A 25709-nucleotide genomic window follows, 5' to 3' on the forward strand; every position below is an offset into this window, starting at 1 on the left:
GGAAGTTAATCTGACACTGTACTTCTTGAGAGGACCACAGATACTGGATGCAGAGCTCCTCTACATGGGAACCCAGCCCACGGTGGATGCATCCGTGGTAAGAACAATTTGGGTAGGGGGATTCTGGAAAGATATTCCCTGCTCCAAACTGGAAAGGATGCGCCACCAGGACAAGGAGTCCCAGATGGGTGGCGTTATGTGGATGCGGTACTGAAGGTTCTGGGTGGCCTGGCCTTAAGATCCATTGGGCTCTGTGCATGGGCAAATGTGTCAAGGGGATGACGTGGATGGGTGAGGCCATATGGCCTAGCAGCTTCAACATGTGCCTGACACCTGCTGGCTCTGTTGAATCACTTCCACTATGGACACCAAGGTGACTGTCCTGACATGCAGAAGGAAGACCTTCGCCTGACTCATATTTAGCAGGGCTCCTATAAACTCCAACTGAAGTGACAGGCTGAGGTGAGACTTCGGGTAATTGATGACTAACCCTAGTGACTCCAGCACCCAGTTGGTCATGCATAATGACCAATCTGTCCCTGCCCAAGAGGCTCTCTTAACCAGCCAATTGTCCAAATAAAGGGAAAACATGCACTCTCAGTCTGCGGAGGTGCGCCCCCACCACAGTCAGACATTTGGTAAAAGACACATGGGTCCGACGCTAGCCCAAAACAGCAACCTCTGTACTGGAAGTGCTGTTTTCCCACCACAAATTTGAGATACTTCCTTTGACCTGGGAAGATCTGAATGTACACGTCCTTTAAAGTTGAGGGAGCATAGCTACTTACCTTTTTGCAGAAGGGAAATCAGGGTGCCCAGGGAAACCATCTTGAACTTTTCTCTTCTTAGAAACATGTTCAAGGCCCTCTGGTCTAGGATGGGACAGAGTAGTACTGTTCTTTTTGGAATCAGGAAGTACCAGGAGTAGAATCCTTGCCTTATTTGCCCTGGTGGGACAGGCTCGACGCCCTGGCTGTTAAGAGGGCAAAGACCCCCCAAAGTACCACCTCCAGATGCACTACCTGCCCCCAAAATGGGCAAGGAGGAGAATTTGGTGGGGCACCCAATAGGATCAAATCGGTACCCTTGGCAGATGATGGACAAAGCCCACTGGTCTGAGGTTGTACTGGGCCACCTTTTCACAAAGAACCGTAGCCTCCAGCATTTCGGGTTTCAGGCAGCTGGCTGATACTCCCTACAATCCAATCAAAACCCTGTCCCAGGATTTGGTTGGGGCTTGGGAGCTCGCTGCTGCCTGGGACTGCTGCAGGAGCTCACCTTCTGGAAATGGGAGCAAGGGCTTGGAGGACAGTACTTCCTTGGGCCATACCTCACCGACCGCCTGGCTGAGGAGGGCAGGTCAGAAGTGCTAGCGAAGAGTTGTTGGAGGGTCTCATGGTGATCCCGCAACTGGGCCACTGCATCCCTTACCTTATCTCCAAAAAGATTCTCCCCTGTGCATGGCAGGTCAGCAAGTCTTTCCTGTACCTCCGGTCAGAGATCCAAGGCCCACAGTCATGCAATTCTATGGGCGCCAATTCCCGCTGCAGAGACTCTCGCTGCCATCTCAAATACTGTAGATGGAGTGCACCTCTTTTTTTCTGTACTCCAGGCCCTGATGCACCAGCAACAGGAAGGTATCTTGCTGCTGTTGAGGTAGCTATTTGGCTGCCTCCTGATGTTATGAGTATTGGCTCATGTAGAGCTGGTAGGAGGCAATATGGGCAATGAGCAAAGCCCCCTGGGGAAAAAAAAAAACAAAAAAAAAACAACCTTTCCTCCCAAGGGCATCCAGCGCTCTGTGCTCTTTCCCTGGAGGTGCCGAGGCATGGGTCCAAGAGCACTTGGCCTTTTTGAGAGCGAATTTGACCCTGCCAACTGGTGTGCCAGCTGGACAAGGTAAACATAGTCCACCTTCCTGTTAACAAGAGGAACCGTGAGTGGGTGCTCCCAAATCCTCAACAGCAATTCCTTAAAGATCTCATGCACCAGGACTGCCACAAGCTGGAGAATCTCCAGCATTTTCTGCCAGGCGTCTCCCTCCATCATTATCTGAAGCTGGATTGCTTCTGCCATTGCCTGCACAAAGCTTGTGAAGGTCAGATCCTCAGGGGGAGACATCCTTCGCTCCTCTGAAGGAGAAGGTTCTGAGAGGATACCTTCCGAGTCCTCTGAGGAGGATTCCGCAGTGTCAACCCCCCAGGAGTCAAAAGGTGCCTCATTCTTGCAGTACTCCATAGGGAATGAGGCCCTAGGTGCTCGGCCTTCTTCCAAGGGCATGGACCCGCGAAAGCTTGATGAGGGACTACAGGCCACGGTGTCGGCACCTGCACCAATGGGGCTTCCTCCTTGGAGGAACCAGCGATAACCACCGCATCAGTCAGGGGATGCACCGGTGCCTCACTGGGCATCGATGGCACCCCGGGAACAGGCATTAGCTGGGTCGGTAACACACCAATGAGCACAGACACTCCAGCAGCAGTTCAAGCAGGGAGAGCCCGGGCACTGATACTGTCTGTGCCTTTGGCTCGATGCCCCGCAGCACCTGGTCGACCGCCAGCTGGACTCTGCACTCCAATTCCTCCTCAAAAGCTGCTGATGCTAAAATGGACTGGGAGGCAAAAGGGGTGGCCAGATCTTCCTCAGAACTGCGAGGTGGATCGGTGATGGAAACCTGGACTGGTGGAGACCACCTTGGCCCACCAGCATCGATGGAGGATAAGCACTCCTCACCGCAGGGGTCGCTTTGGGGGCATCGTGGCAAGAACCAGCGCCAACTAGAGCCTGGCACTATGCATCAAGGGCGACCAGTGCCAATGCTTCCCTCAGTACTCGGCTCTGTCTTTCCCCAGTGCTGAGGTCGAAGACAACGATACCGATGTCCTCGACCAGGAGTAGACAGACAAGGGCCAGTCCCCGATGCCCTTATCTGCTGGCGGCATCAATGGAGCAGATGGCCGTGCCAAGGGCTCAATATACATCAGTACGTCCCCCATAATCATTCGGTGTCAATGCCACCGATGCCGAAGTCAATGGCTCGGATTTCTTGTTGAGGCAAGCTCGACATCCTTTAGGGGTCATCTGGTTGCACATGTGGCACCCCTGAACATCATGCGATGCCCCCTATGCAGAGGATGCACACCTCATGTGGGTCCGTGATGGAGATGGTCCTCGGGCACTGACGAAACCCTGACGAGACAAACTGAAGGGGCGAAAACGGCAGCGAAGGCAGCGGGCACCAAAGCACCACTGCCACAGGGGAACAGATTGAAAGAGAACTTACAGAACCAACTAAAATCCTGACTGGAAGCAAGTGGAAACAGAGAGGGACCCACGATTGGAAAAACAACCACACAATAGATACCGGGGAAAAAAAAAACAACACACTGTGAAAGTTCTCCCAAAATGTTAGTATTAGAGATTTTAAACAAGCTCAGCAACCGCGATGCAATAGCTCTGGGGAAGGAAGAGAGACTGAAGAGGGACCCCGCATGGATATATGGATTAGGCCATGCTGGGCATGCTCAGTGTGCGAATTAAAAGTTTAATTCGCTCTGAAAGTGACCACAACGTATGTGCACTACTGAGGTCCGGAGTGTTATCTCTGACGAAATTGATATTCTGTGGCATGATCCTTGCACTACACAGACTGGAGCATTCTTGCAACACCCATAGCTCAGATATACAACACTTTGATGAAGATAAAGTATCTATACATGCAAATACCCCTGATGCAGCCCTATTGAAAGAGGGCGAAACTTGGCTGGAGTCGGGCTCATTTGCATACATTGTTCCTACATAATAAAGTTGTACAAGATCGGACATTTGGTTGCTTTGTGTACTTTTGCTCTCACGGCTTTATTAAGCAACCTTCCTTGATGCAATATCCCCTACCAGAGCAGGAACATCACTGAACAGAGATTCATGAGGTTGGACATTGTCACACAAATCATCACATAGCTGAAATGTTTTTCAATCAATAAGCATTGTTTTTTTTATGAGCAACTTCTATTTAAATAGCAATACACGTACATACTGTACATTGCAGTTTGCCAAAAATGTAAAACTGATCACCAATCTTCATGTTCCTTTCAATCTAGGCTGACAGAAAATTAGGAGTGGTTATCAGATCAAAGCACACAAATAAAAGTTCTTTCTTTAAAAAAAAAAAAACTGTGTTAGAAACCCAGGTTAGAGGCTTAGATTTGTTTTAGATTTCTTTGTAAATGTCTTGCAATTAGTGAAAAGGTGACTATTTTTTTTTTTTTAACTGTTCCAATTGCAATTATTCCTGAATGCAATGAGAGTTTCTGTTTCTAAACACTAGGAGTCTTAGTGAAAGTTAACTGGACTGATGCTGTACTCTGCTATATGTTATTTGTGTTATAAGCAGGAGTTAGTCCTTTTTCATTTTATCATCTTTCAATATTTACCTGCATATTCTATCTCCAGTTATTACTATTTTTGATCTCCCATTTACCATTTATAATGGGGAATTTGGAAGATTTCTGTGTTTGGAATGGAATGTGACTGATTACCTAATGCTTATTCAATTTTTGAAAAGAGAGTTTCAAATATTTTATTGTGCATAAATTTACTTGCTTTTCAGGTCAACCAAAGTCAAGTGTAGTGGTGGCTCATAGGAGAACACCTGTTACAGTTACAATCTTGGGCAGAAACTTCGATGCATACGCAAGACCACACGACCATGAAAAAACTTCATGTATGGTGCGTACGTAACCAGAGCCTGAAGCTCAGAGACCCTACGAGCCGAAGTATTTGCCACCTGAAATATGACTTTCCAGGTCAGGAACTTCAAGTCGCAGAATTGCAACGGCTCAAAAGGAAGACGCATGAGCCACACCAGGACACTGGAGGTCCCAAGACGCAACTGGAGGCCGAGGAGAGGGTTTCAGCTGGAAGAGGCCCCACTAAAGGTTGGACCAAAACAGGCGTACCACCGACACCTTGATGGTACACGCTGAAATGCACCCTGAGCTAGTCTGAAGGCCAGACTCTGATAGATGCCACAGGTAGTCCAACAGCCGGAGGAGGGGGCATGAGAAAGGCTCGAAATCATGACCCACACACCAGATGGAAAACATTTTCCACTTCGAGCTATAGGACTTCCTGGTGGAGGGCTTTTGACACCACCAGGACCTGGGAGATAGCCCGAGAGCTCCAAGGGCTGGAGGACTATGCGCTCAACACCCAAGCTGTGAGGGCCAGCGCCCGGAGGTTTGGATGGCGCAAGTGCCCTGATTCTGTGAGATGAGATCAGGCACTGCCCCAGCCGGATGAGGGCCCACACTGACAGGACCTGCAGAAGTGGAAACCAGACCTGTCTGGGCCAAGAAGGTGCCACAAGTATCATGATCCCGCTGTCCTCCTGCAAATTCAGCAGAATCCTCAAAAGAAGCAGTAGAGAGGGGAGTCACGAACAGCAGGTCCCTCCCCCAGTGGAGGGAGAAGGCATCGCAGGCCGAATGGCTGCCTCCGATACCAGGGAGTAAAACTGCTCACCTTGTGGTTTTGTGGGGAGGCGAAGAGATCCACATCCGGCCTACCCGACTGGCGAAATAGCTCAGCCGCTACCTCTGGGTTGAGGGACCACTCATGTGGATGGAAGGAGCAGCTTAAGTGGTCCGCCAGCACATTGAAATGTATTTGTGCTGCAAGATTCCTGCACATAAACCTTCCTGCTCCACAGTTCAGTTTCCAGTATCCTGCTTTTGCCCAGTTCCAACATTCCTATTCTGTCTCTCCTGGTGATTCTCCAGCTCCTGACCTTGCCACATGACTCCACCTTATCACCCTTAACATCTTGGCACAGATCCGTTTCCCCTGCATTCCCAGCTATAACTGGAGAGAGCTGCCAAATTCTGGGCTAGTTCTCTGCATGATCAATCAGGAACCAAAGCAACAGCTCTCTCACCAATAATTCTGTAAACTTACAATTTACAACTCCCTGAAGATACTGGGAAACATTGTCCAAGCCTCACTCCAAAACTAAGCAGGCATTCCAAGCCTTAGTTTGATTTATAGAGTGCTGTAAGGATCAGTGTAACAAACAGTCACAAACTATTTCATCACATATATGCTATTGTGTATGGTATTTTTATTGAAATAGTTGTAAAATATAATTTTTCACATAAAGCTTTAAAATGGTCTCAGTAAAACAGTTAAATCACATTGTCTTCATTGATTTTTCCACCCTAGTCATACATTTCAGTTCAAGTGCAACACCTTGCTAATTGAAAAACAGATACAGCATTGAAATATGGTGAATTTTTTTTTTAAACTATATATAGATTAGAGAGAGAAAGATCTCAAACATGCCTAATCCAACTACACATTTAGATAAGGAACATTTGCACAGGAAAATTAAGAAAATGTTTATGAAACTTTTATGCAACAGAAGAAAAATAATTTACATAGGAAAATTTTCCAATTCAAAATTTTCCATAAACCCCACATATCTGTAAATCTCCCAACTGACAGCTTAAAAAAAGTACCTTTTCGCCCTGGTTTCATTTCTCCTTCGGAATCCATCCAGTATTCTCGGATGTCAATTAGGACTTTGCCTTTAAAGTCTCGAACACTGACATATCTCATTTTCCCAATCTGCCAATAAAACAAACAAGACAAACACCACAAATGGCAACTTTCTTTAGAAACCAAAATTGCGAGACTTTTTTTGACCAGGCAGTTTCTGCCTATTTTGTCCTTCATGTCAAACAGAACCAGGATAGGATTTGGCACCATGAGCTTTCATTCACAGCTAACCAAGGTTGCTCCCCTCCCTTTTATAATCCCCACCCAATTTACATTTAATCCAGTCACTCCAGCAATTGTCTTGGGCTGGAGGTCATGCACCAGAACTGTTCCTGCCATCACAGGTCCTGAATCCAGCCACAAGGTGTCATCCTTAGGCATAGATATGAATCCCTCCACACCGGGGGCTATAAACACTGGGAGCAGAAGACCTGACCCAGGAACCTCCCACATGGCAATAGTGTATAGCGTTTCCAACTGAACCACTGCGCCAGTCCCTTTTGGGACACTTTCAAAATGTTTTATATGTAGCAGACAGACTTTGTACTTTTGTGCTCCAGTGTGTTTAAGACAAATTAATCAAAAGTACAGACAATAGTAGTTGTCTTTCCCTGAAGGGGTTCACAGTATAGCACCAAGTGCTATATATGCTCCTCAAAAATTTATGCAAATTTTGCTAACATCTCTTGCTATTGTAATAGGAAGGAATGTCCCATAGTTGCAGACAGTACATGAAAAATCAAGACTGACAGCAGTGTATACATGAACACATGTAACCTATATCAACCCATAGGAACGGTAACTTTCAAACTTGGGCACAGGAGCTCTTTGGCACATGTGCGTCTTCACACAGATATGCAGCCATTTTATAAATTATGCGTATATATGCATGCATGTTATAAAATAGCCTGCAAGCATGGGTGCCCAATTTTAAGTGAGCGTGCAAATCACTCTTACCGTACAAGTCAGGGGATTTTAAAAGGGGCGTGTACCTACATATTTGACAGTTTCATCAATCTGCCCACCAGTTTGCCCAGTCAACAACTAGGTCCTTCAAACCCCCTACTTTAATAGCCTTCACTCCTCCCAGTTACCACAGACCATTAAACCACCTCAGTTAAGGTTGGTTTTTATTTTTCTTACACACCACTAGACCTGGACATGTGCCCAAGTACACAAGGATTTACCCACACATCTCTTGACCACACCCCAAAATGCCCATGCCCCACTCACGTCCCTTTTTGAAAACTTTCGAAATATGCATGCAGTGGGATACACATGCGTATCTGGATGGCTTTTAAAATTTGGCCAGCACACAGCAACCTGACTTGTGTGCACATTTTCCAACAGATGCATGCACTAGGCTTTTAAAATTCACCTTTAAAGCTTCACAGAAAATTTGAAAAAAAATTTTTTAACCACCCCAGGCAGATGTCCTCTATTATACATGTATTAGGACAATAACTGCCTTCTAGACAGGGAACTATAAAATACTTTCAATTATAGAATAGACTATTTAAAGGCTGTACCAAGCAGGTTTGAGCTGACTTTTTTTTTTATTATTATAATTGCTAGGGAAGCAAGTTTGCTTACCATAAACTCTAGGATCAATTAGCCATGACATAAGGGTGACATTATCTGGCAGCACCTAACAGACCTCTCTCAATTAGTAGAGCTGTTCCTCTACTGAACATGTGCAGAAGTTCCCACAAAGGCATTGCCTCATGAGCCCCCTCAGTCAATTTTAAAACTAAATCTAGCTAGGTAGTTGATTCTCCAGGGAGGGGGACAGGTATTTAGCAAGGCTAATTCATCCATCTGGCTATAGAGAACACTATTTACAGGAAGTGAAGTTGCTTTCTCCATTGATGAGCAGGGCTAAATTAATCATGGGGAGCCCCAAGCTGAGAGCTGAAGTGGAGCATTTACTGAGAAAGCAACAGATGCCATCATGGAGAATAAGCTACTGGGTGAAAAGGGTACAGAAAGCTATTTATCTTAATTTGTCACTGCTGGAGAGGCTATCTAGATAGTAATGGGACACAAAGGTGTGCACATAGCTACTGATGCAGCCATGGCTCTAACTTGATGTGCCTTAATGGGGTCTAAACTGTGAGTCTGCTGGTGTATAGCAGTGCATGATGCATCTGCTAGCCAGCTGGACAATAACCCCCATGCCTTATGTTAAGGTTAAATTGCCACTCCGTGCAGTTTACTCTCCATACCTTCTGTTACTACCCTTAACAGAAGGCACGACAGGGGGAGGGGGAATGAATTCTGCATGGAGCAGCTTGCTGGGCAGACTGGATGGACCCACTGAGTCTTCTTCTACAGTCATCTATGTTTGGTCAATGTCATGAGTGGTTTATTAGGCTCATAAGAGACAAACACATGCAAAGCTTGTCGATGGGGCAGGGTTCTTTAAGCCAAACATTTTTTTTTACAGTTTAAGGCAGCATTTCCCAACCAGTGTACTGCAGCACACTAGTAGTTGTATATCTGATCTGCCGCGGCAATCAAGTTTCTTTCCCCTACAACAGCTGGCCTGTAGGGGGAATCAGAGAAATCCTTATCTGCTGCTGCTTTCCTCTCTGCTGGCTCTCCTCTACAATTGAAACTGCTCTAGGCCCTGTAGAATCACAAGTCCTGCTGGCCTCATGTAGTTCCCATTACAGAGGGACACAGGCAGAAGAGAAAGAACTATCGCTAGGTAAGTGCTGCTGTAAGGGGCAGCCAAATTTGCTAGGAAGCTGGAGGTGATGGGATAGAGGGACAGAGAGGGGGAAGGAAAATGCTGATGCCTAGGAGGGGACTGGGTAGAAAAGGGAATGGAAGGGGACAGTGGAATGAGAGGGTTGAAGAGAAGGTGAAAGATATCAAGGGGTGGAGGGAGAAGAAAGCAAGAAGGGGAAGGTGATGGTGATGATGCAGGGTAGGCAAGTAGGGAGAGAAAAGGGAAGAGCAGATGATGCCAGAGAGTAGAGAGAAAGAAGAGAAGGTGATGATGCTGGGAAATGGGGGAGATGGACAGAAGGTGATCATACCAGGGGTGGTGGGGGAAGGGAAGAAGAGAAGATGATGATGCCAAGGACAGTGGAGAGAAAATGAGGACTGCAGTGAAGAGAAGGGAGAGGGAAGAGAGAAGGGAAAGTAATGCCAGGGGCTGAGGAAGAAGAAAAACAAAAAGATGTTGATGCCACGGAAATGGGGGACAGTGAAGGTGGTGTGCCATGATGAAATGAACCCAATGCCACGTGTGCCAAGACACAAAACAGGTTGGGAACCACTAGTTTAAGGTATGAAAGGCTCTCCTCCTTCATCTGTGTGTGGCTTGGGAAGAACACAGGTAGCATGAGGTCTTGATTGATATGGATTGCTGATGTGTATCAGGAGAAAAAGGATATTCTCTGGCTGTGGAACCAGGGTATGCCCGGTTCAGGCCAGGGTTTTGATCACTGAGCCTCAGAATGGCTCAAAGCCATTTCTACTATAAATATAGCCTTCAGCGTGGCCTCGCTCCTGTGGATCTGGATTGGTCCTCAGGGGACTAAAGAGGACTGCTGGGAGACCTTTCAGATTTTCCAAGCATTTAGATGGCATTACAATGTGTGGGATCCTAGAGGAGACTCATGAGAGTTACCAACCAAGTGTGTACTTATGTGGTAAATATTGAACTATCTTGTGAAGTCTTGACTCAAGCTGGGTAGTACTGTCATCAGAAAGAAGTAACTGTGAAGAGATCTGGACTGTATTTATGGACCAAGTATAAGCCTGTTCCTGAGTTCTTACTATTAAATACTTGCAGTGCTGTAAAACAGGAGCTATTTGTGTTTACATCTAAGTTCAAAGCTGGGGGGGGGGGGGGGGTCAAGGTCCACCCTGCCGCCATTAACATGGTGGCGAGTAGATATTTTCCCCTTGGCCTTCTTTGTCGTCAAGTGGGGTGGGGTGAGATGCAGAGCTGTGGAGCTTCCAGGCTGTATATTTTTGAAGGGACGGGGAAAGAGCCCGATTGGTACAGGCTTGTAGGGTGTTACATGAAGGGGGCAGTAGGGGGGGCACAGGTTTGGCACCCTTTCGATTCATGCCACTGGAAAGCCATTGCTTCCCTCAGAGAGGGTGAGGCACATCGGGCTCCTCCTTGCTTTTACTTTGTTTCCTTCCTGCTTTGATATGGTCTCTGCTGCGAGGCAAGAGCGTCAAGTCCAATGCGGGCATGGAGGTTTCAATGTCCTTTGTCCCGGGAGAGGCGTGGCAAGCGTTGTCAGATTTGGGGGAAAGGGGGACAATGCGATCAGTAGCAGGTGCAGCTCCTGCAGCTGTGTGTGAGTTAAGTTCAGGGAGAAATGTATCAGCGCAGCATGATGCAGATGCAGCTGTGGCGGGAAGAACAGCTGCCATCATGGTGTGCTCGGCAAGTCTGGAAGTGACATTCATCATGGAGGAGATGCATCAGACAGACCTGGAGGGGAGGCAGGTGTGAGTTGGGGGAGATGTGTTGCCGGTGCGGTTTAGTGCTGCGGCACGTGTGAGAGCAGATGTTAGCTATGATTCGCAGAGCTTGGGGGAAGCAGAAGCTGTAGTCGGGCGAGAGGTAAGGCCTTCTGGAACAGGTGTGAATGCCAAGCAGAAGGGTTACAGGTATTGCGAACGGGGAAAAAGGTGGGAGTAAGGTGAAGGGCAGAGCTGAGAACGAGTATTCCACCAGCAGGGGAGATATAGGGATGGGGAGGGGGTCACGCTGTTGGAAGAAAGGATTCAGCAGGGAATAGTGCTGCCCTGTTCAGTTCAGGGTCCTCGCCGGTGGCTAGTGCTGGGAACCTTTGAGGGCAGTGGGAGCTCAGCAGTGCCTGCACCAAGGGGTGCAGGGACAGCCTGGTTTACCTGAATGGTATGGAGATTGGGTCCTTTGCCTGCTTAGAATAGTTTATAGGGAATTCCCAGGGATGGGTCTGGGTGGGGGAGTGGGCCCAGGATGGTTTGGACATAGATGCATGGGGTGGGAGAGCTTGGGGAGGGGGGTTATGGGATGGGATGGTCCAGGAGCATGGCGGGCAGGGTTTAGGGAGGGGAAGTTGGAGAGAGGTTCAGAAGTATGTTCCAAGGTTAGGGGTGGATAAGGGTGTGGGATTTGGGGGTCCTGGTCCTAAGTATGCATTCTATTGCAAGTTCCGGGGAGGTTGGAGAACAGCCCAGGACTTCCAGACAAGCTTGGCGAATGCAGGAGATCTCTGTGGGGATTTTGGCTGGATTTAATGATGCTGAACGGCAGCATGGTACTGGGAAGGAGAATGATAGGAGTCAGCAGAATGTAGCAGATGATGGCGTTGGAGCAAAGGGTGAGGCTGCCAGGGGTGATGCCAGGAAGAAGAGATCTAGGGAGTAGAAGTCATCCTTCTTTCTCATCCTCTTCCGTGGCGCCGCATCCCGCCTTAGAGGCTCTGATTGAATTAAGGAAGGGCTTTATCCTAATCAGGTCAATTTGGAAATATTTGTTGCCCGACCTTCCAAAGTTCAGGATATGTTGTGGGAAGGGGATCCAGAATGTTCACTTAGCAGGGGTTATGTGGCAGAAGTTGGATTTGGGGCAAGCAATGGGGGCCGTTTGACTTGCCTTCTTTTGCAGTTATGCATTTGTCTCCATTAGTAGTGGTCCCAAAAAAAAAAAAAAAAAGAGGCAGTGCTTCCATAAACTTTATAACCTAGGACAGATGCTCAGTGCATTATGCCTCTTGATGCAGTGGTGGCGTTCATGAGACGAGCAGGGTAGGGGCACTAATGGCAAAAATGGATATCGAGTCGGCTTTTCGTTTCTTACCAATCCATCCAGGCAGCTTTCACTTGAGTTTTTCATTTCATGGATTTTATTTCGTGAATTGTCTGCCAATGGGGTGTGCCGTGTCCTGCTGTAACTTGAGGCATTTAACACGTTTGTGCACCTGGTCACGGTTCGGTTGACTGGCATGGATAGTATGCTTCTTTACATGGATGATTTTTTGTTTGTGGGGCCTAAATGTGGACCTTTTGGGGGGGGAATCTGTACTTGGACCAGTACTTTTCAATATATTTATAAATGATCTGGAAAGGAATACGACAAGTGAGGTAATCAAAATTTGCAGATGATACAAACTTATTCAGAGCAGTTAAATCACAAGCGGATTGTGATAAATCACAGGAAGACCTTGCAAGTTTGGAAAACTGGACATCCAAATGGCAGATGAAATTTAATATGAACAAGTGCAAGATGATGCATATAGGGAGGATCAGGGAACAGCTGTCAGATCATTGGACAGTTGAGATCTCTGGGGAGGGTTGGCTGTATGCAATTGGGGGGTGGTAGTGGCAAATGACCAGGCTTTTGTCAGGGGTGGGATAACTGAGTGAAGCTTGGATTGTTTGTGTCATGCTCAGGTTTTCAATGTGATGAATAAACTGCAGCCTTATTCAAACCCAATAGTTGTGTCAGTGTCTTGTGGGAAGAGATTGGGGGAAAAGTTTCTTACCCATTACAGATGTTCTCCAAGGACAGCAGGATGTTAGTCCTCACATATGACGTCTGACAGTTTTCAGTGTCTGGGCTCTATCTAAGTTTCTAGAACTTTGACGTGGCCACATTGAGCGTGCCAGGTATGCCCTTTACCTTGCAGACACACAAGATCCCTCGTCAATATTATAACAGAATTATGCTTCAAACAGCAGGTGCTCGCACCATACCCCCCGTTCTATACAGGCCACGGTCCTACATATTCTCTGCCATGTGGCACGCACACACACCAGCGCATGGGAAAACCATGCTGCCATGTGACTGAAAATGCTCAACTGACGGAGGGACCTACTGGTATCACACCTCAGGAGTTCAGGTGGTGTTTGAAAATTCTTCCATCTTTTCTTTCATTTATTTTCTTCTTTTTTTTTTTTTAAACCACAGGCAATCCCCAGAAGGGAAATGCATGGTCATCTGCTCAAGAATGAGAACACTGGAAGGCTGATGTAGAGGCTGGTGGGCTATATGTCCATGACATCAGCTTTTACTCAGTCTCCACCTGCTGGTAGAGGTGCACAACCAACTTGTGTGGATTGACCTGCCTGAGTGCAGAGGAAAAAGGAAATGTTATACCACTGCACTGTATTATGGCTTCATTATGACCCAATATGCACAGTAATCATCTATCATTCATTCCATCTCCCCCTCCTAACACCGAAGGTTAAGAAACCTGTCTATACTTTAAAATGTCTTTCCTCAAGGGTAAAAATAATCAAAATCTTGTCTACAGATGTATTCTTCTAAATACAGCAATTTCCTCATTCCAGCTCAAAGGACTCCACTGTTTCAAAATCAATGGAACAAGACAAGCTGTCAAATACAGACTGTGGTTCCTTTTTATGGACGTCACCTTTACCAAAGGGTGTAGATATGGTATGATGTGCTCGTAAGGTGGGCCATGATAACAGAAAAGGCTTTTGGTTATGTAGCCTCTCTAGATCAGGGCAAAAATCTTGCAAATTCAAATCTTAGGAATGTCAATAGTTTGAACAGGGCTAAGAAACCTGGTAATCCAGGTTTAAAATTCTTTTCTTCTCATTTTAAACTCCTTTAAACTGACACTTTATACTATAGGATCTTTGGAACATGGTATCCATGTGACATTTTATACAGCACTACACATAAGAACATAGCATACTGGGTCAGACCAAGGGTCCATCAAGCCCAGCATCCTGTTTCCAACAGTGGCCACTCCAGGCCATAAGAACCTGGCAAGTACCCAAAAACTAAGTCTATTCCATGTTACCACTGCTAGTAATAGCAGTGGCTATTCTCTAAGTGAAAATAGCAGTTAATGGACTTCTCCTGCAAGAAGTTATCCAGCTATACTAACTGCACTAATCACATCCTCTGGCAACAAACTCCAGTGTTTAATTGTGCATTGAGTGAAAAAGAACTTTCTCCAATTAGTTTTAAATGTGCCACATGCTAACTTCATGGAGTGCCCCCTAGTCTTTCTATTATACGAAAGAGTAAATAACTAATACACATCTACTCGTTCAAGACCTCTCATGATCTTAAAGACCTCTATCATATCCCCCCTCAGCCGTCTCTTCTCCAAGCTGAAAAGTCCTCTTTAGTCTTTCCTCATAGGGAAGCTATTCCATTCCCTTTATCATTTTGGTAGCCCTTCTCCATCGCAATTATATCTTTTTTGAGATGCAGCGACCAGAATTGTACGCAGTATTCAAGGTGCAGTCTCACCATGGAGCGATACAGAGGCATTATGACATTTTCCGTTTTATTCACCATTCCCTTTCTAATAATTCCCAACATTCTGTTTGCTTTTTTGACTGCCGCAGCACACTGAACCGATGATTTCTTGGGTAGTAGCACCTAATATGGAACCTAACATTGTGTTAACTATAGCATGGGTTATTTTTCCCTATATGCATCACTTTGCACTTGTCCACATTAAATTTCATCTGCCATTTTGATGCCCAATTTTCCAGCCTCACAAGGTCTTCCTGTAATTTATCACAATCTGCTTGTGATTTAACTACTCTGAACAATTTTGTATCATCTGCAAATATGATTACCTCACTTGTCGTATTTCTTTCCAGATCATTTATAATCATCTACTTAGGGAATAGCCACTGCTATTAATTGCATCAGTAACATGGGATCTTATTAGTGTTTGGATAATTGCCAGGTTCTTGTGGCCTGGTTTGGCCTCTGTTGGATACAGGATGCTGGGCTTGATGGACCATTGGTCTGACCAAGCATGGCAATTTCTTATGTTCTTAAAAGTAAGGGTCCCAGTACAGATCCCTGAGGCACTCCACTGCCCACTCCCTTTCACTGAGAAAACTGTCCATTTAATCCTACTCTGTTTCCTGTCTTTTAGCCAGTTTGAAATCCATGAAAGGACATCGCCACCTATCCCATAACTTTTTATTTTTCCTAGAAGCCTCTCATGCGGAACTTTGTCAAATGCCTTCTGAAAATCCAAGTACACTACATCTACCGGTTCACCTTTATCTAGGTTTATTAACTCCTTCAAAAAAGTGAAGCAGATTTGTGAGGCAAGACTTGCCTTGGGTAAAGCCATGCTGACTTTGTTCCATTCTATAAATCAGGATGGGGAACCTTTTCTAGTTGAAGAGATGCAACATGAAGACCCAAACAGTCATGAGCTAAATGATGCCCCAGGGAGGAGAAGGCAAAGTGCACCTCCAACATCACTCCTAATCATCCAGCCAGGCAGTAAATCCGTATACGGTAGTGAGAAATAGCAATAAAGAAGCTTCTACCATAATCAGCTATTTCAGGGGTGGCAAGGGAGGTTTTGCTATAGGGCCAAGGTTTCCCACGAGATATAAATCATTAAGACAGGCATAAGTTTCCTACCTAGACTCAATCTTGCACAGAAATTTGCTAGTTTTACCTGGAATAAGTTGTCATCTCTATTGCTACTCTGCTTTGATGAAGCAGAACCTTTTGAACTCTCCCCAGTTTTCTGTTTCTTTACAGGCTTTTCTGGAGGAGCTTGCTTTTTTCTCTTTGCCTAAAAAAAAACAAACCAAATAAATTAGAAATAAAAGATTTAAATCTACCATACACAGGTTTGTGCAAGTTATGAACAGTGTGTTAACCCCTTAATTTTATCAGATTATGCAATAAGATATGATAATGCAAAATCTCTACACATTAATAAGACAAAAAAGTTACTTATCTATAACAATAGTACTGTAATAGACAGAATGATGTCAGCCCTCACATGTGGGTTACATCATCCATTGGAGCCCAGCACAGAACTACAATTTCAAAGATTATAGAAGTTTTGAGCCTGCTCTGAGCATGTACAGCCCTAGCTCCCTCCCACCCTCAGTCCATGATAAAGCTAAGATATGAAAAAACAATTTCAAGTGAAGGCACTAACGTACAGTAGTCCTCAAATGGACAGCAGAAACAGGTAAGTAACTTCTCTCTCTCACATGTGGGGACTCCCATGCTACAAAGGGAAAAACTAAACAGTGCTAAAGACACTAGTTTTGTATGGTGATACACCATCCAATTAAACAGTTCTCCCCCCCCCCCCCCCCCCCCCCCCCCTTTTTTTTTTTTTTTTTGAGGCAGACTAGGAGGTAATAGAGATTAGTTCCATTCCTCAAAGAGACTCCGTAGTACAGACTGTTTAAAAATCAGTTTTGCATTAGAAGCCCTTGCGAAAACAGGGTGCACTGAGAAATTGCAGTAAAAATCTCACTTCATCAATTTGAAACTGGCACAGCAAACTTTAATATGAACCACGAGACCCTGGGAAAGAGAAAAGGCACAATTCACTACCCAAGAGAAAGAGAGCTCTTAGCTATAGATGATAGTCTTCTCAGGTTTCTTCTTGGCTTGAAGAATATCTTGGGCTTCTTGAGGCCTCCAGATGAAAGGATGCAGATTGCCATTACAGACATATGCATGTTGTCAGTCAGTGACTAGAAACATGCACTGAAAAATTTTCTTAGAAAAATCTTGAAGGTGGAGAGTGTACCAGTATCTGTGGCAGACCCCACCTACTGAGAGACTACTAAGAAAAATCCTGAATTCCTAGATCAGATATTTAAAATTTTTATATTCAACCTATGAGAACATGTTAAGCATATTATGCTATCAAAAATGTAGAGACACGAAAGAGCTTCTAACCACTGGGCGAGCACCTTGCTGAGACCCCACAATAGTGGAAGGCTCAGAGGTGAGCTTCTACTGAAACCCGCACAATATACGCATAACAAGGCCATCCTTTGATGGACTTATTTGCACATTGAGGGAAGAAACTCCAATTCAAACCTAGCGAAACTGAAACACATTGGTTTATCTACATACTCTGACTTTTTTCCTGAAATGTGCTGTAGAAGCCAGAGGAACAGCAGATATATCACTAGACAGATTTCAGGGCTGTAAGGTCAGCGGAGGAGTTACTAAGCCATAGACCAGTGGTTACCAATCTGTAGTCCAAGGACCCCAAGGATCCAGGAGACCATATCAGGGGTTCTGCGAAAACCCGCACCAAGAACAAGCCCAACAGACCCCATTTCACGACTGCTGCAAAACAGAAGGCCAATAGGGTGCCAGAGAACCTCATCTCGCTGGCGGCTGAAGTCTGAAGAGGACAGCCAGCGCGCCCCATCTCGCCAGCAGTTGAAGACCGTAGGAGGCCGCAGGGCTGCCAGCTCACTCTATCCTGCCTGCAGCCAAGGAATGCAGGCCACCGCAGACTCACTCCATCCCGCCGGCAGCCTGAGTGAGAAGACACCATTGGACCCCTATCTCCATGGATATTTCAGGACAAAGTGTATGAGCATGTATGCCTGTGTGAATTAGAGAGAGGAAGCTTGTATGTATGTGTGCGTATGAGAGAGGGAGTATGTGTGTGAGAGCATAAGTGTATGAGAGGGAGCATATATGTTAGCATGTATGTGCATGAAAGAGAGGAAGACAGTGTGAAAGAGCCTGTGTGTATGAAAAATAATAGCTGTGTATGAGACCGTGTGTGTTTGAGGGAGAATGAACATGTGCATTTGTGTGTGTATGAGAAGAGAAAGTTTGTGCATCCCTCTCCACAACCCTATTAATTCACAGCAATTTCAGGGTGACTGGAAATCATGAGGTGCCAAATATGGAGAGTGGGGAATTTTTAAATCCATTTTAGTTTTATTATTGGCTGTTATTTGATATGTCTGTTTTGAAATATTTTATTGGGAAATTTAAAAATAATTTAAATGATTTTAAAATATTTTATTAGTATGGTTTTACTATTATGTCATAATGCCTCTATATCGCTGCATGGCGAGACCGCACCTTGAATACTGTGTACAATTCTGGTCGCCGCATCTCAAAAAAGATATAGTTGCGATGGAGAAGGTACAGAGAAGGGCAACCAAAATGATAAAAGGGATGGAACAGCTCCCCTATGAGGAAAGGCTGAAGAGGTTAGGGCTGTTCAGCTTGGAGAAGAGACTGCTGAGGAGGGGGTATGATACAGGTCTTTAAGATCATGAGAGGTCTTGAATGAGTAGATGTGAATCGGTTATTTACTCTTTTGGATAACAGAAGGACTAGGGGGCATTCCATGAAGTTAGCATGTGGCACATTTAAGACTAATCTGAGAAAATTCTTTTTCACTCAATGTACAATAAAGCTCTGGAATTTATTGCCAGAGGATGTGGTTAGTGCAGTAAGTGTAGCTGGGTTCAAAAAAGGTTTGGATAAGTTCTTGGAGGAGAAGTCCATTAATTGCTATTAATCAAATTTACTTAGGAATAGCCACTGCTATTAATTGCATCAGTAGCAATGGATCTTCTTAGTGTTTGGATAATTGCCAGGTTCTTGTGGCCTGGTTTGGCCTCTGTTGGAAACAGGATGCTGGGCTTGATGGACCCTTGATCTGACCCAGCAAGGCAATTTCTTATGTTTGAGGAATAGCAAGGTTTGTCTTTTTCCATTTTTGCAATGCATATGGACTCTGGCTTCTTTACTCCTAGGGGAATTCTGCGCTACTGCGGAACGCAGAATTTGCGCAGAATCCCCCCCCCCGCGCAGAATAGCCAAATTCTGCACAGAAAATAGCAGAGGAGACCCCGGCATGCCGGCCATAAAGAAAGGCCCCCGTGTGCCGCGCTCCATTCGCAGCGAAGATGAAGGCCTGCCGCGCCGTTAGCTGCACACCGGGGCCTTCCCTTTTCGCTGCACCTTCATCTTTGCCACGAACGGAGCGCGGCCTGCAGCATGCCGGTGAGAGAGGGGAGGGCGAGAGACAGCTTGGTTGGTAAGAGGGGGAGTGGGGGGGGATGCTTGAGTGTGGGTTTCAGAGAGGGAGCCTATATGAGGAGATTGTGAAGGAGTGTGTGTGCCGCCGCCTCTCTTTTACACAACCTACTATTCAGGAAACACCCAGCTGTACCCCCCCCTTAACTATCTCCCCCAGCCACATTAGCCTTAAACTCTAACCCCAACAAACCATTATCCCCCTCCTTGCGCACTTTATAACCACCCCTATCATTTCTTCAATCACCCCAGGCCCCCCACCTCCCTATCGTTTCGTCCCTTTTCATCCTCCTCCTAAGTCCAACACCCAATAAAGCATAGTACCTGCCACTCACTGTACTTGCTAACCTTATCCCGCCACAGGGAAACCAACTGCATTCTCCTCCCGCACCCTCCTCTCTTCACACACCATGGATGCTCACTGCACTCCCCCACCAATACACATCTACCCCCTTCCTCAACACAAAGCACTACACGTACCCACACCCACAAACAACTAATTACAAATACCACATCAACAACAATCAGCACACGCACCAACGACCAAGACACCTCACAGCCATCCCCTTAAACCCAAATGCTCACATGGCAATGCTATCCCTATCTCTCATCCTGATCAACACTACTCTTTCTAGCTTCAAAGAAATTCAAATTCAAACACCACCCCATCGATCAACCACCACCTCTGGAGATAGGCCTCTTCAAAGCAAAAAAACCTTCAAATCATGCTGGTTTACGCCCCACCTAAATGCATGGACTACATATATCCTCCCATCCCACATTAACATGAACATACCAGCAATCATCCTAGGAGACTTCAACCTCCATATAGATACCACCCCCCAGTCATCCACAGGCAAACTCCTGCTCGACACCATGTCAGCCATCGGATTCAAACAGTCAGCACCCTGACTCAGAAATCTGGTCACACCCTTGACCTCATATTCATCAACAAGACATCACGCACCAACAACCCCCTCACAACAACAAACATCCAATGGTCTGCTCACAAACTCATCCAAACCATTCTTCAACTCAAATTCAACTACACAAACCACCAGCAACAAAAAATACATCAAATTCCCCAAACCATGCCCCAGTGAAGACATCACAGAAGCCCTCCCCACTGCCTTAAAAGATCTTAACCTCAACACAGCAAACACAGCCACAAACTCATGGCTCACCATCAACGCTGAAGTCACAAAAACAAAATGTCCAATCACCAAAGAAATCAGAACTGAGAGCACCCTCAAAGCACCATGGTACAAACACGAGCTGAAAAACATCAAGCGATTACTCCGACAAGCAGGAAAAAAAAAATGGAGAAAAGATCCCACTCCACCCCACCTAGACAAATTCAGAACAATACTCCACATCTACAAAACTGACAGAACGCCGAACGCAAATACTATGCAAAGAAAATCCACGATCACCAATACAACGGAAAAGAGCCCCCTCTAACCTTGTCTCCAATCTGACACAACCCATACAAACCCCACCCACCAATGGGAATGCCACAACAACATGTGACAAACTAGCCCAGTTATTCTTGGACAAAATCACCAAACTAATAACCTCTACCCCCAAGTAACCAAGGAAATACTGACACCCCCCCCAACCACCTTCGAAACCCACTGCCTCCACAGAGATAAAAAAAATCATACAAAAAATAAACCCAGCCACCCACCCCCTTGACCCCATACCAATCAAAACTCTGAAGCTAATACCAGATACCAAAGCCAAACCTATAGCAGATATCATATCCCAAGAGCAAGGAAACTTCCCTAAAGCCCTGAAATGTGCCTACATCAAACCTATACTCAAAAAGCCACAACTCGATGCCGCTGACCCAACCAACTTTAGACCCATAATCGAACCTCCCTTTCATATTGAAAATTCTTGAAAAAACAGTAAACACTCAACTATCTGAACACCTGGAATCCCAAAAAATATTAAACCCATTGCAATACGGATTCAGGAAAAACACTCAGCACGGAGACTCTCCTACTTACCCATGCCAATTCAGCACTCAGAAGTTTAGATGCCAGCAAATCCTACCTTCTTATACTGCTAGATATATCCGCCGCATTTGACCTCGTCAACCACAACACCCTGCTAACCAGACTAAGCGAGATTGGACTAGACGCACCACAATAAAATGGTTTGGCTCCTATCTATCAAAGAGAACATATAAAGTATCTCTCAACAACAACGAATCAAAGCAATTCCCCCTATCACACGGCATCCCTGAAGGATCCTCACTCTCCTCCACTCTTTTCAAGATCTACATGCTCCCACTATGCAAACTCCTCACCCATCTAGACCTCCAATTCTTCCTTTATGCCAATGATGTCCACATCCTCCTCCCCACGAAAGAAAACATACGAAACACCCTACAAAAATGGAACTTCATCTTAACCCAAATTCAAAAACTTCTATCCCAAATTTCACTCACCCATAACCACACAAAAACAGAAATCGTATACATTTCTAACAAACCCCCAGCATGGAACATTCAAGACCGCTCCTTCACGCAAATCAAGAGCCAACTCATTACAACTGCAAGAGACCTAGGCGTCATATTAGACTCCGAACTCAATCTAAAAACATACATCAACTCAATAATAAAAAAGGGATACTTCAAACTACAAGTCTTCAAAAAGATCAAATCCCTACTACTCAAGATTATCGGTCAGTACTCCAAGTCCTCATATTCTCCAAAATCTACTATTGTAACTCCATACTCCTTGGGCTCCCAACCTCCACCCTCAAGCCCCTCCAACTACTGCAAAATGTGGCAGCCAGATCCATCACAAACAGAAAATGCTCCACAGACATCACCCCCATATTAAAAGACCTCCACTGACTCCCCATAACCCACAGAATTCAATACAAAGCCCTTACCCTCATGCACAAATCAATCAACAAAAAGACAGACTGGCTAAAGGATAACCTTTACCCACACACCTCCCAAAGAAACCTGCGATCCAAACACACCGGACTACTTAACATCCCCTCAAAACAGGCCCACCTCACTTCAACACGAGAACGCACAATCTCAATAGCACTGTGGAACAAACTCTCAACACAGAAATCAAGAAATCACTAAAAACCTGGCTATTCCAAAAAGCCTATCCAACCAACAATTAACCCCATGACTTCAGATTCAAGCCCAAACAACCAGAACTCCAACCCATTACTACACATAATCCTACAAAAATATAATACCCCAATCGAATACCCATTCTGTTACAGCTAACGTTATTGTGATAATGCTAAAGATAATACCTCGATGTTGTTTAAATGTCATATATTGTTAAGATAACTCGCCTTGTTTTACAATGTAAAATATGATACAATAACATTAGCTTTATAATGTTAGTTAATACGTTACTGCTGTTTTAAAAGTCATGTTATGTTGTTAAGATAACTCATTGCCTTGTTTTTACAATGTTACGCTATAAAAGATAATGACCTGTTGTCAAACTATCCCACAAGTTATCATGTAAACCGATGTGATACTCGCTTTGAATGTCGATATATAAAATCAAATAAATAAGTGTGTGAGAGATTGGGAGCTCGTGTATGAAAAAGGATTGTGAGTATGTGAGGGTGCTAACCTGTGTGAAGGGATTGTGTATGTGTGAAACAGAGCCTGTGTGAAGGGCTGCGAGAGAGAGAGAGACATAGGTAGCCTGTGTGAGGATGTATGTGTGAAAGAGAAAAAAAGCTTGTGTGGGTGTGTATGCAAGAGAGAGGGCCCTGTATGAGGGGATGTGTGTGCGCGAGAGAGTGAGGGAGCCTGTATGAGGGTGTGTGTATGTGGAAGGGACACTTACAGTGAATTTCTAGGGAAATTCTGCAACTTTAAGTAATAACTTTTTTCTGTAATAATTTAAAATTTAATTAAAGACAGTCATGTAAATTGTGTTATTTGACCAATATAAAGTTTGCAGAATTTTCAGTTTTTGTGCGCAAAATTCCAAATTGTTTTGCGCAGAATTCCCCCAGGAGTACTTCTTGCAGTTTCCAGTTCAATTTTTGTTTGTATGTTTGTATTTATACTTTGTATTCTGTATCTGGGGAGCATCTGTGTTCTGCAGGGATGACGTAAGAGTATTCTGCAAGCATGTAGTTTCTAAATAGGGATCTATAGCAGCCTCATTTTTCTGTTTTCCTAATAGGAGGTGTATTAGGACCTGGTGTAATATTTGCAGTGCTGCATTTTCATACTTAAGATTCTTACTGTTTGAATCTGGCATATAGTGTTATGGTATAACAGGTTTTCTATAGGCTCCAAGTACAATTTTGCAGTATTTTGTATTATACAATGTTCCTAGTAATGGAGAGAGTTTGTGTTGCTGTTACTGAGGTGACATTAGAATTTGAATATTATGTTTTTATGGTGCATGGTTTGGGGAAACGTACTTGTTACACTCTGCATCCTTTGTTGGGGGGAGTTTCTGTAAACACGGGGTATTGTAGAATATGAGGTGGAGGTTTTATATTTAGATTTGTCCCACTCCTCTCTCGAATAATTTTTGCTTATGCCCTTGAACTATTTTAATTGTAGTTTTACTAGATAGCTGAAACTAGCCAGGTTTTTGGGTGTTTTTTTGTTGCTTAGAAGGTTCTTCTATCTGGAAAGACCACCTACATGCAGGCCCAGCACCTTGCGCCAGTGGTACAAAATGTTTGCAGCACTGCCTCTTGTCTTATGAGTGGAGTCTTGATTCTGCATGTATGGAATTTGGTAACAGGCAGCTGCGGAGAGAACCACTGGAAACCACCAAGATCAAACTAAAAGTGGTTCCCCTATCACAGGTGATTTTCTTTAAAAATCATAATTAAAAGAAAAAGACTTGCTGAGAATGTTGGGAAGGATATTTGTGTACCAAGCCTCTCTCCACGTCTCCCTTTTAGTGATGTTGGCCTTTCACAAACCTCCCTCCTTCCCCCCAGTCTCTCACTCTGACTTTGCTCCACAGTCCATCCCTCCAGACCCCCTCTCACTCCACCAGTCCAGTCCCACCAGTTGCTCTCCCTCCCTCCACAAGTTCGTTACTTGACTCTCCCTCCACCAGTGCATCCTCACCAGTTGCTCTTTCCCCACCAGTCTATTTCCATCAGTTTGTCTCATTCTCCTCTCTACCAGTATCTACTAGCTCTCTCTCTCTCCTCCACCAGTCCCTTTCTTGCCAGTCTATCCTGGTCAGTCTCTCTCTCTCTTCGCCAGTCTGTCTCTCTCTATTCCCCTTTTCGGCACTTCAAAGCAGATTATATTCAGATACTCTTAAGTAAGGCAAAGCCAGTCCCCTTTTTCTCCAAAAATAATCAAGGGCCCCAGTGAAATCTTGCGCTTTTCCCTTTTCAGGAACTTGTTCAATGTCCTCAAGTCTAGGATGGAACTGTCTTCCCCAACTTCTTTGAGATCAGGAAATACTGATCTTAATACTGCCTTAAACCAACTAATCTCAACAATTTATATATCCTTGTTAGAACACTGCTGCCATATAATCAAAAACTTGTGGTCAGCCAAAGAGAGAATGGAAACAAAGGATACTAGACTTCATCTGTACAGTTACCACATGGCAAAAAAAAATAAAAAAAAAATCCCACAACTGAACTTGAGCAGCAACTTCCTCACAACAGAAGTATTTAACACTATAAAAAAACAATTCTTCAGATCACCAAAGCACCAGAAAATCTGAAGACGACCATGCTTGATGGCAGCAATAATCTCAATAGGACAGCCACTGATTAAGAGCCAGAATAAAATTTAAGAGTAACAGGTCTGGCAGCAAGCAGAAATCACCCACAAATGGGAAAGCTCTACAACAGAGGTGGCCATCTCTAGTCTTTAAGAGTCACATACAAGTTTGTTTTTCATGATATCCACAATGAATATGCATGATACAGATTAGAATTCACCATTTCCACTGCCTCTCATTTATGTATTTCAAAAATGTATATTCCACACTATCAGCTTATTCATATTCATTCTTTATGGATATCCTGAAACCCAGGCTTGTCTGACTCCAGAGACGGCCACCCCTGTTCTAGAAGATTCCTCTAACACTTGCTATGTGGATCACAGAAACCATATGACTCATTAGCAGGAATGGAAAATTTCTTAGCACCAGATCACCTAGATGCCCAAAAACTGGAACAAAGGGAGCAAGAGAGCCAATGTGACCTGTTAAGCCTGGGATGACATGCTATAACCTAGCCTGTGAAAATTCATCAAAACTATAGAATCTGAAGGGCAGGGAAGAGAAGTTAGAGAAAATGGCAAGGCTGAAGAAAAGCAACTGTTAAAAGTGAAAAAAAATGGAGAAAAGCAAAAAAA

General features: G+C 44.8%; 1 protein-coding gene across 3 annotated transcripts in view; it reads right to left on the reverse strand.

The window, feature by feature from the left end:
• SUB1 (SUB1 regulator of transcription) overlaps positions 1–25709 on the reverse strand; it is a 43516-nt gene that overhangs the window by 5386 nt on the left and 12421 nt on the right. For all 3 annotated transcript variants that reach the window (XM_029579224.1, XM_029579232.1, XM_029579242.1), the window contains 2 exons: positions 15987–16106; positions 6516–6624 (listed from right to left, as the gene is read on the reverse strand). In XM_029579224.1, coding sequence (XP_029435084.1) covers positions 6516–6624; positions 15987–16106 — 229 coding nt within the window. The remainder of the gene's footprint in view (positions 1–6515; positions 6625–15986; positions 16107–25709) is intronic.

This window comes from Rhinatrema bivittatum, chromosome 1 (genome assembly GCF_901001135.1).
Source record: "Rhinatrema bivittatum chromosome 1, aRhiBiv1.1, whole genome shotgun sequence".
NCBI classification, from domain to species: Eukaryota; Metazoa; Chordata; class Amphibia; order Gymnophiona; family Rhinatrematidae; genus Rhinatrema; species Rhinatrema bivittatum.